Source organism: Hirundo rustica, chromosome 26 (assembly GCF_015227805.2).
Source record: "Hirundo rustica isolate bHirRus1 chromosome 26, bHirRus1.pri.v3, whole genome shotgun sequence".
Lineage (NCBI taxonomy): Eukaryota > Metazoa > Chordata > Aves > Passeriformes > Hirundinidae > Hirundo > Hirundo rustica.
This window is the reverse complement of record NC_053475.1, coordinates 3819638-3835929: the sequence shown is the minus strand read 5'-3', so window position 1 is coordinate 3835929 and position 16292 is coordinate 3819638. Positions and strand designations below refer to the sequence as shown.

Genomic DNA, 16292 nt, shown 5'->3' with positions numbered 1-16292 from the left:
CCAAGGAAAATGTGTTTACAATAAATATGGGAGAGTCCACTGGAGCAACTTGTGCCCTCTTGCTGCCAGAGCTGCCTCTGCCAGCCCGCAGGGCAGAGAGCTCCCTCTGCAGAGCCACTTGAAAGAGGTCCCAGGACAGATGTGAGCATCACCCCTCACAGACACTGCCCAAGCCCCCGGGAGCAGGCCCAGCACAGGCACCCACCTGTAGCAAGGCGTCGTGATCAAGTATGAAGCACAACTGAAGTGCAATTTGAAATCTAGTTTTTCATGGGTTGAACCTTCATCATTCTGCAAAAAGGCAAAGGAGAGCAGATGAGTGGGAACCTTGAGGCAGCAGGAGGAGCCACCCCCACCCACCACACAGGCACCAGTGAGGAGCTGAGCTCCCCTGGAACAGCCTGGCTGGGCCTGAAGGATCAGTCTGAGAACCGTCCCACCACCACAGCAGCCCACTCAAAGATTTGGGCAGCTGGGTTGATACATGCACCTAAAACAGGAAAGGGACACACTGGGCTGCAGTTCTGCCTGCACTCTGCTGAAATAAACTGAGCAGACTGAGTTTAAACTAACACTTGGAGATGTGGTTTTACAGTTCATTATTTCCTGAGCAAAATAATAAATTAATAGTTCCCAGATTCTAAGGTCCTAAAATAGGACTAGCGTGCTGTTTTTAAGAAACCCTTAAAACAGAGATAACGGCTGACTCAGGAGTAACCACAACTGTCTCCATTCATTTCCTCGAGCTGCTCCTGCAGGTCTGACATTAACAACTGCACTGAAATAACATCAGAGACTCACACAGTCTTATCTAGCTCAACACCTATCAAACAATGCCTTCTGCTGACCTCACTCTTGGTCTGGGCTTCCACTCTCAACAGCTGCATCTAATTCCTATTTTTGTTTTCTACCTTGTACAGGCTGAGGTGTGCGGCTGAGATCAGGAGCAGACCCTGGCTCCCTCTCTCCCCTCCCCAGCAGATCAGTGTGATTTTCTAGCTGACAATGTGCCACACGTTTCAGGCTGCCAGGAATGACAATCTAGGACGCGCTGACGCAGGACTGGGGGCACTCTTTGCACAAGATGTCATGTGAAAATGCTCCTCACAGAATGGGCTGGTGCAGCAGGGATGAAATGATGCCTATAAAAAGAGCTTCCCACCCCAGCCCGGCTCCCTGACGCAGTTCCCAAGGGAGCAGAGGCAATTGAGAGCTGCACTTACCTTGACTATAAAGGACAGTGTTCCTTTTAACTTCTGAGCCATAACAATACTCTGAAGTGTAAACACAAACTGGGCTTCATTAGAGATTCCTAGTGTGAAGAGAGGAGAGGGAAAAGTCAGGTCAGAACACGGCTTCCAGATCTAAGTAATGGTTAGAATAAACTGATTTATGTGCAGACTATTTTTGAATCAACTTTGAAATCCTCTGAGTTGGAATAGAGCTCTACACACAACTGCTGTGGTGAGTCAACAGTGTTACAGCATTTGGGTCTCTCAGAAGGAGCAATGGGAGCTGGCATTTAGTAGAGGTTACTGAGCAAGTGCATGGGCTAAGTGTCACAGATTTAAACTATTTGCATAACTGGAATTATATTACAAACATTTCAGAGTAGCTTTCAGAGCTAATTTGAATTCTAATGTTTCTATGTTTTCCATTTAATATACAAGTCTGTGTCAAGAACTGCCTCATACAGATTCAGAACCAAATCAAACACCCCACTGCTTTTCATGGGGGATTGAAAAGCACCCTGATGCCACTCCAGCCCTCTGTGAGCTGTTCCAGGATTCAAATTAACTCCCTGATGAAGGAAGGGAAATCCAGAGAAGTTCACTGATTTGATGTACAAAACCATTATCCTTCATTTCTGTGCTTAATACTCCTGGAAGGTTCAGCTCCCCTCCTTGCACATCCTTATCACAAACCTCCACTGCAAAAGGCCTCTGCCATTCAAACAGTGGGGCAAGAGCTCCAGGATAAATCCAGAGCAGATTCTAACGCTTCACAAACCTATTACCTCGTTTCACCTTAAATCTCATAGCAAACACATCGTGAATTTTGGATTCCTGTGGTCAAAGGTGTGCCAGCATGCAGGCACCTGGAAAAGCAACTCAGACATTTGGACTCCCAGCCCTCGATTAAGGCTTTGCTCCTGCTGTGCATTTGCATCCACCTGCACTACAGCCACACCGGGAGAAGGCTTTCCTCTCCAGGGAACTGTGGGAAAGCTCAGCAACACTCAGGCAGAGATGTTTTTCTGGTAAACAGCAAGGAGTTCGAACAGCTCTTCCCACAGGAGGGCAGTGCAGGGCCAGCCACACTGCAAGAGCCCCGTGCAAAGCTGTGCATACCAGGGGGGAGCTGGAAGGGCACAGGTATCCCATCATGGACTGAGGATCCTTCTGGTCGGAGCATTTTAGTGTTGAGAGAGTCCAGGACATTCAGTTCCATGCTCTTAAGGAAGCTAGTGCTTTTGTTCTCAAAGATAACAGACACAGTAACTTTGCTGTCATTCTGGAGGTTTCCTTGAATATCATAGGTCTGCAAATGAAGGGAAAAATGTCACAGGGAAGAGTCAGAAACTTCAAGGAATAGAACAAAGCATGGGGATAAAACCAGGTTCAAAAGGGAGGTAATTTGGTATGGCTAGAGGATTATGGCAACACACTGGTGATCAGCTAAGGATTGGGAAAATATCAACTTAGAAATTAAAGTGGATCACCCAAAGGAAAGGAAAGGGATCTTGGGTATAGTTCTGCTTTCTGGGATTGAAACAGTTCTTCAGTTATGTGATGGCTACATAAAGTCACTCCACCATCCCCAGGGCAGCCCTCTCCCAGGGAACACAGAGAGACAACATCTGGAACAAACACCCCGAACTCACCATTTTAATGTAGGGGTTTTCAGCAAGAAGGCGGTAACTGGACATGGGCTGAAAAACAAGAGGAGTCACAGTCACACCAGAAGAAATGACTCTGACAAGGGGCTGTCACTGCCCTCCCTCCCAGCTGAGCTCCCCTTGTCCCCAGGCCTGGGCACAGCTACTCACTGGTAGTGGCTCATCCTCCAGAGTCCCATTCTGCACCGACCCCGGCGGCTCCTCCTCGCTGTGATGAGTCTTCTTTTTGGATTTCTTTTTATCCTTTGATTTCTCCTCTTTCTCTTTCTTGTGCTTCTTCTTCTTATGCTTGGAGGACTTCTACCAAGGAGAACAAGAAACCCTTGACTCCTAGCCATGACCCCTCTACCACACTTCCAACTCCAGACCCTCAGTCTCTGTACTTCCTGACTGAACAAAGTCTCCCTTTACTGCAGGACCTAAAACAGAACTAGCATTCCTTGAATCCCAAAAGTAACCCCTTGTGGAGTCCTAGTAAAGCCTGCTCCCTTCTCAGCTGCCCACACCTCATCCCAAAGCAGCCTGGGAACAGCACAAGGCCAAATCTCTCCAACTGTCTGGAAGCTCAGCTTTAACTGGGACCAGTCCCTTGGCTCAGGGAAGAACCAAACCTCTGACCATGACCTCAAGGATGCAGCCACTGCACTGAACAGATGCTGTTGGTGAATCCTGTGTGCTGCTTTTTAAGGAATTTGAGACAGGAGAATATGGCTAAAGGGTGACAGCAACTTGATAGAACCAGCGAACTGTCAAGGCTGGAAAAGATCTTTAATATCATCAGGTTCAACCATCAGCCCCCACATCCACCACTAAACCACTTCCACAAGCGCTACACCACAGGTTTTCTGAACACTTCCAGGGGCAGCGACTCCACCACTGCCCTGGGCAGCCTGCTCCAATGCCTGACAATCCTTTCCACTAAAAAAAAAAAAAAAAAAAAAAAGTCTTTCCTAATATCTCATTAAGCCCTCCCTAGTGTAACTTGAAGCAATTCCCTCTTAACTTTTGACCCACTTACCTTTCCTTCATCCTCCTCCTCCTCATCCTGCTCTTCCCTTTCTTCTTTTTTTACCTCTTGAGATTCAGCCACCACAGCTGTGCCCATTCCAGGCTCGCTCTGAGGAGATCAGCAGAAGGATTCTGACATAAATGGAAAGCAGCTGGAACAACCCAATCCCACACCAAAAGAAACTCAACAGTGACAACTCCTCTCAACTGTTATTTCAGAAATGACATTAGGCTAACATGGCATCAAGGCTTTCATTTTATGCCTCTGAAACCCAGCAAATATGAACACCTGAGGACACGATTCAAAAGATTTCCTCCAAGGAATCCATCCCCTTATATTCCTTGTCTCTTCCTCTAGATTTTCCCATCAAAATTCATGAGAATTTTTCTTTCACACTCTGTCTCTCAAGTCTATTAATATTGCTAGAGTCTACCTCATACTGGGAAATAAAACCATACAACTGTATAACATTACACCCATCAATAACAAAATCAACCAAGCCTGGAGCTGCATCTATATTTCTATTTCTATTCCTTGATCTGCACAGAATGAGCTTGAAGTCTCCCACTACAGTTTTTCTGACCTGGGCAGACACAATATCTCTGCTCCCCAGGAGGAAGTTGAGGAGATGAAGCTGATGTTCCCCCTCTGTGCTGCAGCATGACACAGCACTCCTGCACAGCTCACAGGCAAGAAATAACCAGAGAAGTTTCCTCTGATGGGGGAAGATTCCTACCTGTGGCTGGGGCGTGGGAGCAGCTGGTGGGGCAGTGGAGAGCCAGAAATCCAAGTCTTCCCCCTGAATTTCAGGAGAAAAAAAAAAATCCCATAATCATTGTTTTTATATCTTTCTAACAAATCAAATTAAAAACTCAACACCCCCCAACAATAAGAACTGCAACAAAAGAAAATCAAAATAAAAATATCAAAGGGCTGGAACATTTGTCCTATGAGGAAGGGCTGGGAGAGCTGGGGGTGCTCAGCTGGAGAGGAGAAGGCTCCAGGGAGAGCTCCGAGCTCCTGGCAGGGCCTGAAGGGGCTCCAGGAGAGCTGCAGAGGGACTGGGGACAAGGGCTGGAGGGACAGGACACAGGGAATGGCTCCCAGTGCCAGAGGGCAGGGCTGGATGGGAGATTTGGCAGGAATTGTTGGCTGTGAGGGTGTTGAGGCCCTGGCACAGGGTGCCCAGAGCAGCTGTGGCTGCCCCTGGATCCCTGACAGTGCCCAAGGCCAGGCTGGACAGGGCTGGGAGCAGCCTGGGACAGTGGGAGGTGTCCCTGCCATGGCAGAGTGGCACTGGATGAGCTCTATGATTCCTTTGAACCCAAATCAGTCTGGGATTCTGTGACTTGACAACAATTCAATCAAATTAAAGCAGTCCAGAGTGCTCCTCACGCACAGATGCTGTGATACACTCAGGAGCAAACACACCAAGAAGCTTCACTTTAGTCTTTGAGCACTTCCAAAGCTGGGCCCAGCACCCCACTGCAGGGTACCCCAGGGCTGCAGTGCAGAGCACAAGTGCAGCTCTGCATGGGGTTTAACAGGCAGATACTGCAAATCCTGACAGCAGCTGGCAGCTAATGGCAGGGTTTATAACTCAAAGGTTCTGGAGTACATGGGAGACAGGATGCAGGACAAATGACACTCACAACACGAGTTCCAGATATTTTGCTAAGGAGTTCCCCACTTGGAGAACAGACAAAAAAAATATCAGCAAACTCAGCCTCCACGTGAGCTCTGGCAGATCTGCTGTGTAGGCTGCAGTAAGCTGAATTCTGCTAACTTAGGAGGCTAAGTAAACGTTATTTTTATTAACAGAAATCTTTAAATACCTGCTGCTACAGTTGTAAAAATTTAAGGAAATAGAGGTTGAATGCATTCAGCTGTTTCAACTGTCAGATGCGACTGATCCTAAGCAACACACCAAACCTGGCAATAAATAACAGCAGGAGCAAAAATAATGCAAATCTTGGAGAATTACCTTTTTTTCTTCTTCTTCTTCTTCCTCCTCTACCACCTTTTTCTCTTTCTCTTTCTTCTTCCCTTTATCTCGCTCCTTATCTTTATGTTTCTTTTCCTTCTTTTTGGGTTTCTTGCTCTTCTTCTCTACTAGGGGAACTTCTGAGTCTGGCGATTTCAGGGTCTCGACATTCCTGTGTCTCTGCACCGGCAGCTTCTCACTGTCTGCTAAGGGTCTTGAAAAGAAAGAGCCAATTACCTGCTGCAACCATCCTCCCTCAGCCAGATAACCTGTCCAAGACAAGGTGTGCTTTGTTTTTAGGGAGCTGGGCCGCCAAGCCTGAAATCAGCACATACTTCTAATACCTGGAGTTGATTTATGCAACTGCAGACATCGCCCTTGTGGGTTAGGAGCCAGAGGAAACGACTGGGAGGTGACTGAGAGCCAAGGCCTGGCTGTTTAACCCTTCGAGGTGCCAGCCAGAGGCCTGCAGGCTGAGTAACACCCACAGAGGAGCAGCTCCATGCAGCGCTACGCTGCGTTTCCATGGAATCCCTCTCCAAGGGAAAGCAAGGATGTGGAACAGCATTTCCAACAGAGTGGAAATTCGAGCAGTGGAATGCCAGCATGGCTCCAGCAGCCCTTGAAGGGTGTGGGGTTTGTTGTTCTTGATGAATAGATCAGTCCAATTGGGAATTACTCTTAGGTCATTTTTATTTTGGAAGTTTGCACTAGGAACTTCTACTCTAGCATCACATTTTGTAAGTTAAATGTAATGTCAGACACCTGTTTCCAAAAAGCACCAATAGCAGTTCATATTTACACTGTATTCTAAATCCACTACTCGGGGAAAAAAACCAAAAACAAACCCAAACCACAAAAATTTCACTCATTCTTGTCAAACATTTCCAGAAATCAGCAAGAATTTCCAACTGCTTCTTCCTCTATTTCTTAGCTTTTATTTAATGTTAATTTTCACATTTGCACAGCAAACATCAGTTTAGGAGGATTTCTAATGGCCTCAACTGCCTCAAATTTTTGCTTATATTGCATTAAGAACCAGAACCAATTAATTTTTCACTTTCAGACACTAAGGGAAGACTGAGCAGCAGACAGGCCTCATCTTTTATTATTTCAGATACACCTGTACAGGAAGAGCATTGGTGCTGAAAGCCAGTGACAAAACAGACTCACAAATGTGAGGGTCTCTGATTTAACAGTTCCACCACCCTTCAAAGATTTGCACTGTCCAAAAATCAACCAACCTGACAAAGGTCAACACTCAGGAGATATTCTTACCTGGAAGGTTTCCCTGAAACCAGACTGCATGTGAGCGTGACAGACAGAGCAGTGCAAGCACAGAAAGAAAGAGAGAGGACACAGACATGAGAACCCACGACAGGAGAGCACAGCACTCATGGCACAGGGAGGGAATGGATGGAACAATCCAACAGCCCTGGATGCCTCCTGGAGCACCCAGGACCTGCTCTGCGGGGTGTGCCCAGTGCTGGGGAGAATGACCATGCAGGGGCTACAGTCAGGAATTAATTTCCTTTAATAGATTTGTCCCTGCAGACTTTGACTGTCCTTCCAAAAAGGGAAGCTCTTCAGCAGCTGTTTTATTCACTTTTTAAAAATGCTGTGACACTTTTTCACAAGGTACTGAGGGGCCAAAGCCCTACAAATTTGGAACTGCAAAGAAAGGCACAGACTCAAGTATCAGAGGAAGAGAGAGATCCTACACACACCCACATGGGCCTGTACAGCTTCCCAAACTTTACAGGAGGCATCCCTGGACCATAAATCGGCAATTACTTTTAGCACGGTGATTTTGTAAAAACAACAGCTGAAAAAAAATCCACCTCCAAAGCAATCTCCGTGTACAATACTGAACAGCTCGGTGCCCGTGGTCATGTGCATGCAGGGGCTCGAGGTGCTGGCACTGGCACTGCCCCAGCAGCTGCGTGGGGACCAGCCTGACCACAGGTGTGACAGCAGCTCAGTCACATCAGAACAATTCACAGCAGAGGGCTGGGACAGCCTGGGGGTTACTGCTCAGTGATCACAACACAGGCCTGCCATGGACACAGAGCTCCTGGGGGGGACAGATGGACACAGGTCACAGCAGAGACAGTGGGACACCCAAAGCTCAGAGTAAGCCACACCTGATCCGGTGACACTGTCCGTGCTTCCAGACTCCTTCAGTCACACTCACACTACATTTAGTGACTCCCCTGCCCCTCCCAAAGCTCCCCCATACTCAGGAGTTGAGATTTTATCATCCAAGCTGCAGTGGGAGCCAAAGCTGGGTGAGCACCTGAGCTTTCCCCAAAGCCATGGGGAGATTTCAGCCTTTTCCCAGTGACCTGTAGTGCCTTTGCCTGCTCAGCCCCAGCCCTGCCCTCAGGCATTCCCTTAGCAGCAAAGAGAACTCACACACAAAACTGCCACTTACTTATCCAGATCTATGTCGAGTGCCTTATAGGGATCATTGGGATCTTTGTCATCTTCATCACTGGGCAAAGCATTCTGCAGGAGAGACAGAGACATCCACTGAGGCAGCAAACCACTGGAAATCTTCAAACTCAAGCTTACCAGCACCCAAATTAAGTTTTTTTTGAGCCTGTGACCCCTGCACCAGGTCAGCTGCAGTCAGGCACAGTAAGTTATAGGAACAATGCACTTCAATGCAGCATTCAGTTGCAAGATTAATTTAGAACAGAAACCCCTTGTTCATAAACAGCAGGACTTGAAATGCTGCTGTTCGGTTTTGATTAAAGGAAACTTTAGAAACAAATACAGATGACATCATTAGCATCTGCAATTAATTATCATCAGCTGCAAAGCTGCTGACTAGACACCAAGTTACTGTCAAAGTGAAGCAGCAGAGCATAACAAATGCTATTTGGACAGCGTTACTTTCAGAGCAGGAATGAACATTGTTTTGTTGGTTTTGATTTTTTTAATAGCTTCAGTGGCAATTTTTGTGGGGGAAAAAAAAAAAAAAAAAAGAGACAGTAATTTCTTCCCGTGCAAAGAACAGCTTGGGATCATCTTCATCTAAGTCATTTCTGAAACAGCTCTGCGAGACAGCACAGCTCTGGACCTGCCACATCACAGACTGGCTGCAGCTGTGGGGGCAAAAATCTCTCAAGAGCTGCACACAGATAAATCCCAGACCCCAGGAACCAAGCAGAGGAACTGACCTCTGGCATCTCCTCTGTGATGATGTCGACATGGTGAGCTGGAGCAATGTCCTCCTCGCTCTCCGTGTGCAGGGAGTTGTGGCGATGGTGTTTCCCTCTCTTCTCTTTTTTCTGTTTTTTCTTTTTCTTGTCTTTCTCCAGTTTCTGTTTATGCCTTCGCTCTTCTTCCAGTTTCACGTACTGGTCTGACATGGGCATCCCTGGGGGAAAGCCAAGCTGCTTCCAGGTACAGAGCACATGGACTGAGCACTGCAACACCACCTCAGGAGTGTGCTCTGCTCCTGCTTCAGCTCCCCAGAGCTTCTCAGCTGGACCCACATCACCTCCCAGAGCCCCCCAAGCACCAGCTCTGCTGTCCACTCCATCTCTCCAGAAACAGGACAGAGCTCAGTCCTGCTCCCTGATTCTTGGCTGCATTACTGCATCACAAGGAGCATCCAAACATTTTGATTTTAAGGAGAACTGGTGACATTGGTGCTGGACTGACAAATTCTGGAAAAAAATCTTAAATACTTGCATTTAGAACTCACCCCTTGCAACCCAAGGTACTTTATCAACAACTTTTCAGTGCTGTACCCAACCACTCCTTAGATACACAGCTACTTCTGATAACTGAAACAAGATATTCAAACAGTATCTCTACCATTAGATTCTATTTCATGTGTCCTGATCACCTCCATCAGACCTCTAAGATATTTTCAAGGTGACTGCTCCCACACAGAACAGTGGTCCTCTACATGTTACAGACCTGGCTGCACAATATTCCTAACCACAGAATTATTTCTAATATTATATTGAAAGGAACTCAGATTGGGAAGTACTATTTTCAAATGTAAATTAAGGAGATATATGAAAGAACGCACTAATGAAAGTGTGTTCCTTGCACTTCAAGACCTCAGGTGGAAGTCCTAAGCAGGAATTAGGACTTTTATTAAACTGAATTTCTTTAATTAATTTTCAAGATTAGCTGTGCTTACCTGGAACTTTTAATGGGACAGAAAGGTCGATCTGGACCACAGGAATATGTTCCACCCCTGGAGTGTCTTGGTATCGCTGGGGAAAGAAAAGATTTGTTATGTTCTGAGCACTGCCAGCACAAATTTCTGTAAACAGACACATTACAAAACATCAAGCAGTTCAATCCCTTAAGTGAACATTTTAAAGGACAGGAATGGAAAAGCTTGTTAATAATCCTGTGTGGTAGCAGAGTGTGTTTGAAAGCCAGTTGATAAAGGACCCTACTCTTACCTACAGTTTATTAACCCCACTACTGCCCTGAAGAATTATTGCAGCTCTCTGAAGAATTTTTGGTTTGTGTTTTATTGCTAATAACTTGCCACTTCAGAAGATAAATTTGGAGAATGGAGTTGAGGAACACAGGGCAGCCCTTCAGATATAGAGGGAATAAAGGAATTCTTTCCCTGAAAAGGGTGTCCAGAGATCACAACAACTTTCTGATCCACAAAACACGGTGTGTGTTCCAGGATCACCTTCTGCAGGCCTCTGAGTGAGGAGCCTGGCGATGTGAATGTTGCCATCATCCATGGCTGGGACAAACTGCACAGACTCTCACAGGCTGCTCTGGGGGTACCAGGTCACTCAGGAGATTCTGAACACAAACAGGAATTATAAAAACAGTTGTAGGCAGCCACTCCAGCCCGTGTATTATGAAGTGGTCAGAACTGCAGGAGAAACAGCAGAATGCCCCAGAGGAGGCTGCAGCTCTGATGTTCAGGGAGCCTTCACACAATGACAGCACAGGCCAGTGAGATGCTACAATTCAGACTCACCTTCTGAGGGGAAGGAGAGCTTTTAATATAAAATGGGTTGTTGGCCTGTTCTTGTTTCCGGGCTTCTCGACGCTAAAAGCAAAAGAGGATTTGCAGTTACAACGTTTGTTTGTAAGCAAAGAGATAAAAGACACCAAAATGCAAAAGAAAAGCTCCCTGCATTTTTGGAACAAGACATAACTACTGTGAAAAGACTAGAGCAGAGCAGCGTGTGTGATAATGCAGTCCTGAGTTATCAGACATACTAGGATAGAACTGCAGGTACCATTACTAATTCCCATCCCTGGAAGAGCTCAAGGACAGGTTGGACAGGGCTTGGAGCAATCTGGGATAGTGGAAGATGTCTCTGCCCAGGCAGAGGGTGGAATGAGATGAGCTTTATGGTCCCTTCCAAACCAAGCATGATACTGTGACTAATATTCCTTAGAACACCCTTCTTTGCTTTTTAATTAGAGACTACAGGTAACAACTTCCCAGACATCACTTTCTGATGGCCACTGGAATGTTCCTATTTTCATTTCTGCAAGGAGAGGAGGAAGTGAAGATTCATATAACAACAAGTTCTCTCTCTGAAACCAAAGAGCTCAGAGGCAGGAAAGGTGGGATCACTGCTGAGCACAAGGATGTTACAGCCATTCGCAGAAGTGCTGAAGTCCATAAGCATCAGCTCAATCAGGGATCAGCTCTCCTGAGCCATGGAGAGCAGAAGGGTTCCCTGACTACATGGAGAATTCACAACAGCCCCCACTGCTCCAGCACCACTGAGATTACTACTGAATTACATAGGAAAAAGCATTTTAACATTCACTCACTCTGGCCAGTTCCTCTTCGTCTATTTCTGGCTGTCTGTGTCTGGAATGTCTTTGCTCCTCCTCATGAAATATTGTTTTGGGCTTTTCATCTTCAGACTCACTGTCTGATGGAGGCTCATTGATCCAGGCATCGAGGTCCAGGCTGAGAAGAATTGCAGCAAACAAACAACTTGACTCAGTACCCCTGAGTATTTCAGTCTCATCATATATTTTGCTTTATTATTTAAAATTTAAATAAGGGTTTGGGAAAGAGAAAGAACTTTACCCCTCTGGAACAGGGACTTTCTTCTGTGCTTTAGGAGCCACAGGGTTCAGCTCCCCAGCAAACAGGGCTATCACTTCCTCAGCTACAGGAACTTCTTTTACTTGTAGCTTCTGGATGTATTTTATCAGCTGCAAGATGCAAGAAGCCTAAAAACAAACGCAGAAGTGGTTTCAGAGTAATATTTACCAAGTCAAACCAAACAAATTGACTGAAGTCAACAGAAGGTGTTTTACTCTGTTAAGAGAAGCAGCATAAACTGCAGGTTTGGAGCAAATGTAAAAAAGTCCATATTAAGCTTCTCTTTTAGCTGGGGCCTTTTTGTTCCCTTACGTGCCTGAATAATTTTAAAATGAAATTGTTTTGAGTGAAGATCTTGCTGGCAGCCTTCAGAGATGGCATCAAACTGCAGTAAGATCTGAGCTGTCACTGATGAGAGTTTATAGAAAATCCGCATGGGCACAGAGAACCACAGCCCCACTCCAAGGCTTCTCAGGATAAACCCCAAAGTCATTTTGTTCTCTTACCCTCTCCTGAACCTCCAGATCTGCACTCTGCACAAACTGAGGCAGGCGCTCGATCATCAGCTGTGTAATTTCCTGAGCTGCTTCCTTTTCCCCAGCCTGCTCCTTCTGCTGCAGGATGGATGCGTAGAGCTTCACCATGTTCTGCACGTAAACAGCCTGGATGTGGCCAGGCAGGGTTGTAACTTTGGGCCTCAACATCGCTTCCAGGGTTTGGTTTGCTTCCTCGAGGTGTCTGTAAGGACAGAGTGCACAGATGAAAGGCAACAAAATAAAATTCAGCAGGCATTGCTTAATTTGATTTAGCAGATCTCATGCTCTTACTCAAAATTATCTGCTCACAGCTAAATGGAAGAGGCACAAAAAAGTTACTGGACTATTACAAACTGAAAGCTAAAGTTGTTTCTAAGTATAAATGTAATCACACTGGGAAAGAAAAATATATTCTCTTACTTCTGCAATTTTCTTTGTACAGTTTTTTTTTTAAGAAAATGAAGATCTGAGCTGTGCCAGCATTCCCCCAATATCACAGCTACAGTGTGAATTTAACCTGGAGCCTGTGTTCAGAGTGGTAATTAGGAGGAGACACCAAACCAACTGGTGAGAGGAGACTACAGTACCACACCTGTCCGATCTACCAGAACAAAAGCTGGGTTACAGCTGTATCTGCACAAGCAAGAGACAAAAACATCTGTTGAAGCTAAAACACCATTATTGGTACAAGAGCAATGAAAACTGTGCAACAGTGGGCATTGAAAAATTTTGAGAAAAAAGATGACAACTTTGAATTTCCAGGAAGATGGGGCTTTGCAAAAACCTTGTAACAAGGGCAAAACAAGGAGGAGAGAAAGAATGAATCCAAACATGGTGATTGCACATGTTTCCTATAATACAAATAGGGGTAGACCTTAATGATTAAGGAGATCCTTCAATGTCTTAAGATCTAACAGCTTATACCTACAATACCAGAAGGATCCAAAGCTGTTGGAGAGTGCCCAAAGGAGGGACACGGAGCTGGGGAAGGGGCTGAGGAGGGGCTGAGGGCACTTGGCTCGTTCTGCTGGAGTAGAGGAGACTGAGGGGAGGCTCCTCGGGGGCTGCAGCTCCTCCCGAGGGGAGGCGGAGGGGCAGGGGCTGAGCTCTGCTCTGGGACAGGGACAGGAGCCCAGCAAGGGCTGGAGCTGTGCCAGGCCTTGGGATGGAGCTCAGGGAAAGGTTCTTCCCCCCGAGGGTGCTGGGCACTGCCCAGGCTCCCCAGGGAATGGTCCCAGCCCCGAGGCTGCCAGAGCTGCAGGAGCGTTTGGACACCACTCTCAGGGGTGCTCAGGGTGGGATTGTTGGGGTGTCTGTGCAGGGACAGGAGTTAAACTCAGTGATCCTCGAGGCTCCCTTCTGACTCAGAATATTCTGGGATTCACTACTGTGGTTTCCTGCATGAGTGGGCAAGGCTGGAGGGACAGGAAAAATGACCAGATACTTAAAAATGTCTCAGCTAAAAAGAGCTGAGGAGTCAATAGTGTGAGGGAACAAGAGAACAACAATCACTCTGGTGGCATTAACATACATGCTCTGAAGCACCCTTCTCTCAAAAGCACATTTCAGTGACCAAAAGCTTTGCCCAAAAGCTTCCCCTCACAGCACAGCAGGCTCTGTTCCTCACTTACTCAGAGAACTCCCCGCAGATCCAGGCAGCGGCATAGAGCACCTCGCAGATGCCGTTCCTCTGGGTGTTGCTGGCGATGAGGTGGGCGTTGTCCAGCAGCATGGCCATCTGGGACACCGCAAACTTGCGGATGGCTTTCACTCTGATGGCCACATCCAACATCTGGGCTGCGATCAGGTGCCCGTGCCTCGTGCCCTCCAGCCGGGTCAGCTCCACCAGGATGCTTATGTACCTATGGAAGGGATGGGTGGGGGTCAGAGAACAAGCCTGCACCGCCTTTGGGATGGGCTCCAAGCTGGCAGCACTGACCATTCAAAGTTGGTGATGTACTGATAATTGGACTGGCTGCAGATGTCTATGATTTTGGTCAGCAGCTCATCTCGGTACGTCGTCCCTTCGGCTTTATCCACGTGAATCATCAGTTTCTTCACAATCTCCATCAGGTTTTTCTTGGAGACCTGTTAAAGACGTGGTGAAGGGTTCAACCACTTTCCAACACAGCCACATCCTTCCAGTTCCAGTACAGTGGCTGCTGGCTCTTTGCTGGACCTACATCATGTTGACGAGAAACCAGAACCACCTCTCTGGGCCCCAATCCAAAAATGAACCTGCTCAATACTGCTCAGTGTTTTTGTTAAAAAAGAGGCAGCACAAGTAACCAGGTGTTTAAGAGAAGACTGGATGTGGCACTTAGTGCCATGGCCTGGCTGACAAGTGGTGTTAGGTCATAGGTTGGATTTGATCATCTCCAAGGCTTTTTCCAACCAGCTGATTTTTCTGTGATGACCTCACTGTGGGACAGCTGAGGATCAGAATTACTACCAGAAATACAGAAATCCAAGAGAAAAATCAATCTTCTACTGCCAGATTAGAAAGCTTAAGAGATTAAAACATTTTTGCTTATAATGCAAACAAATTTAGGAGTCATTAACATCCAACAGAACGGATCTCAAAATTGGTGATTTCCAACAGGGAAACTGAGCAAATTCCATCCAGTCTGAATCAGAATTTTTAAAGCCCTCATGCTGAGGCAGATATTTTACTTGTCCTAAGTGCCAGAAAAGATATGGGAACTGTTATCAAAAGTCTGCTGTGGAGTGGGCAGAGATGTTTTCTTTGAACATCACCTTCCTAAAGGGTCAGGGGAGCTGCAGGGGGAATAAATGTAAGAACATACCATGCCATAGAGGAGATCTAAAGCTCTGAGTCGGATGGACTCATCTTTGTCATCCAAACATTGGAGAATGAGATCCTTGTGAGACTGAACTGACTTGGGGTGTGTTTTCAGGATTTTGGACATAGCTAACAGTCCCAGGTACTTCACTGTGAAAGACAAAATAAAACTTCTTTCCAAATATAGAAACACTGTTTTGTGCTGAGCATGAAATCTTAAAGCTGGTTTCAGCAGAAGCACTTGGTATTGAACCCCTTGAATAAAAATCTGTGATGAAGAAAAGCATTTTTGAGAATGGTAAATCACAAACTACTGTCTTTAATTTCACAATCCCACAGACAGACAAGTAATTAAATATATAACCCTCATCAGGATCTTCCTGCACCTCAAGTTTTAGCATTGACTCAAAAATATGTATTTAATAAATAGAAATGCTGGGGTTTGAGAACAGGTATCCTGAGTTAAACACACCTTTAAAAGCACTGAAGATTGGTGTGTAACAGCCTTGTTCTCAAGGGGAAAATTCAGATGGCAGGAAAAAGAGCTGCACAAAAGAAAAATTTCCCAGTATTCTTTGCAGTCACTGAAGTAAGTCAACACTAGCATTTTACTATTATGCTCACTCTGCTGAAAATAGCTGTCACTGCTTTCCAAGCAGCCAGTCTACAAAAAGGGAAATCCCAGAGCATGGAAAGAACTGTTTTAGATTTACTAGACCACAAACAGCAGTAATAACTGCTGTCATTTGTTTTTAAAAATATTATTATAAAGAAGTGCTCAATGATTTCCACATTAAACCCCCCCAACAACTGTTTCCAGCACACCAGGCACCACAACCCCTCTGAGGCTGCTGCAGCATTTCCCCAGTGGTGGGGGCCAACAGCTCCATGAAGACAAGCACCATACTTACAGTTCTGGTCAGAATCTTCTATCAATATCCTCAACTTCTGCACACAAAGCTGCAAAAAAAGATCACACCGTGTTTATTAC

The 16292-nt window shown here is 46.1% G+C and overlaps 1 protein-coding gene across 2 annotated transcripts in view; it reads right to left on the bottom strand.

Moving 5' to 3' along the window:
* The window catches only part of AP3D1 (adaptor related protein complex 3 subunit delta 1), a 40659-nt gene that overhangs the window by 1328 nt on the left and 23039 nt on the right, over positions 1–16292 (bottom strand). The window contains exons 11-30 of one of the 2 annotated variants that reach the window (XM_040086890.2): positions 16213–16261; positions 15306–15451; positions 14438–14586; positions 14130–14360; positions 12469–12700; positions 11945–12090; positions 11680–11821; positions 10868–10939; positions 10055–10130; positions 9078–9277; positions 8327–8400; positions 7171–7194; positions 5893–6106; positions 4645–4707; positions 3918–4016; positions 3050–3199; positions 2885–2932; positions 2352–2541; positions 1224–1312; positions 206–291 (exon numbers count right to left, since the gene is read on the bottom strand). In XM_040086890.2, the coding sequence (XP_039942824.1) occupies positions 206–291; positions 1224–1312; positions 2352–2541; positions 2885–2932; positions 3050–3199; positions 3918–4016; positions 4645–4707; positions 5893–6106; positions 7171–7194; positions 8327–8400; positions 9078–9277; positions 10055–10130; positions 10868–10939; positions 11680–11821; positions 11945–12090; positions 12469–12700; positions 14130–14360; positions 14438–14586; positions 15306–15451; positions 16213–16261 (2480 nt within the window). The remainder of the gene's footprint in view (positions 1–205; positions 292–1223; positions 1313–2351; positions 2542–2884; positions 2933–3049; positions 3200–3917; positions 4017–4644; positions 4708–5892; positions 6107–7170; positions 7195–8326; positions 8401–9077; positions 9278–10054; positions 10131–10867; positions 10940–11679; positions 11822–11944; positions 12091–12468; positions 12701–14129; positions 14361–14437; positions 14587–15305; positions 15452–16212; positions 16262–16292) is intronic. The other variant, XM_040086891.2, reaches the window with a different exon arrangement.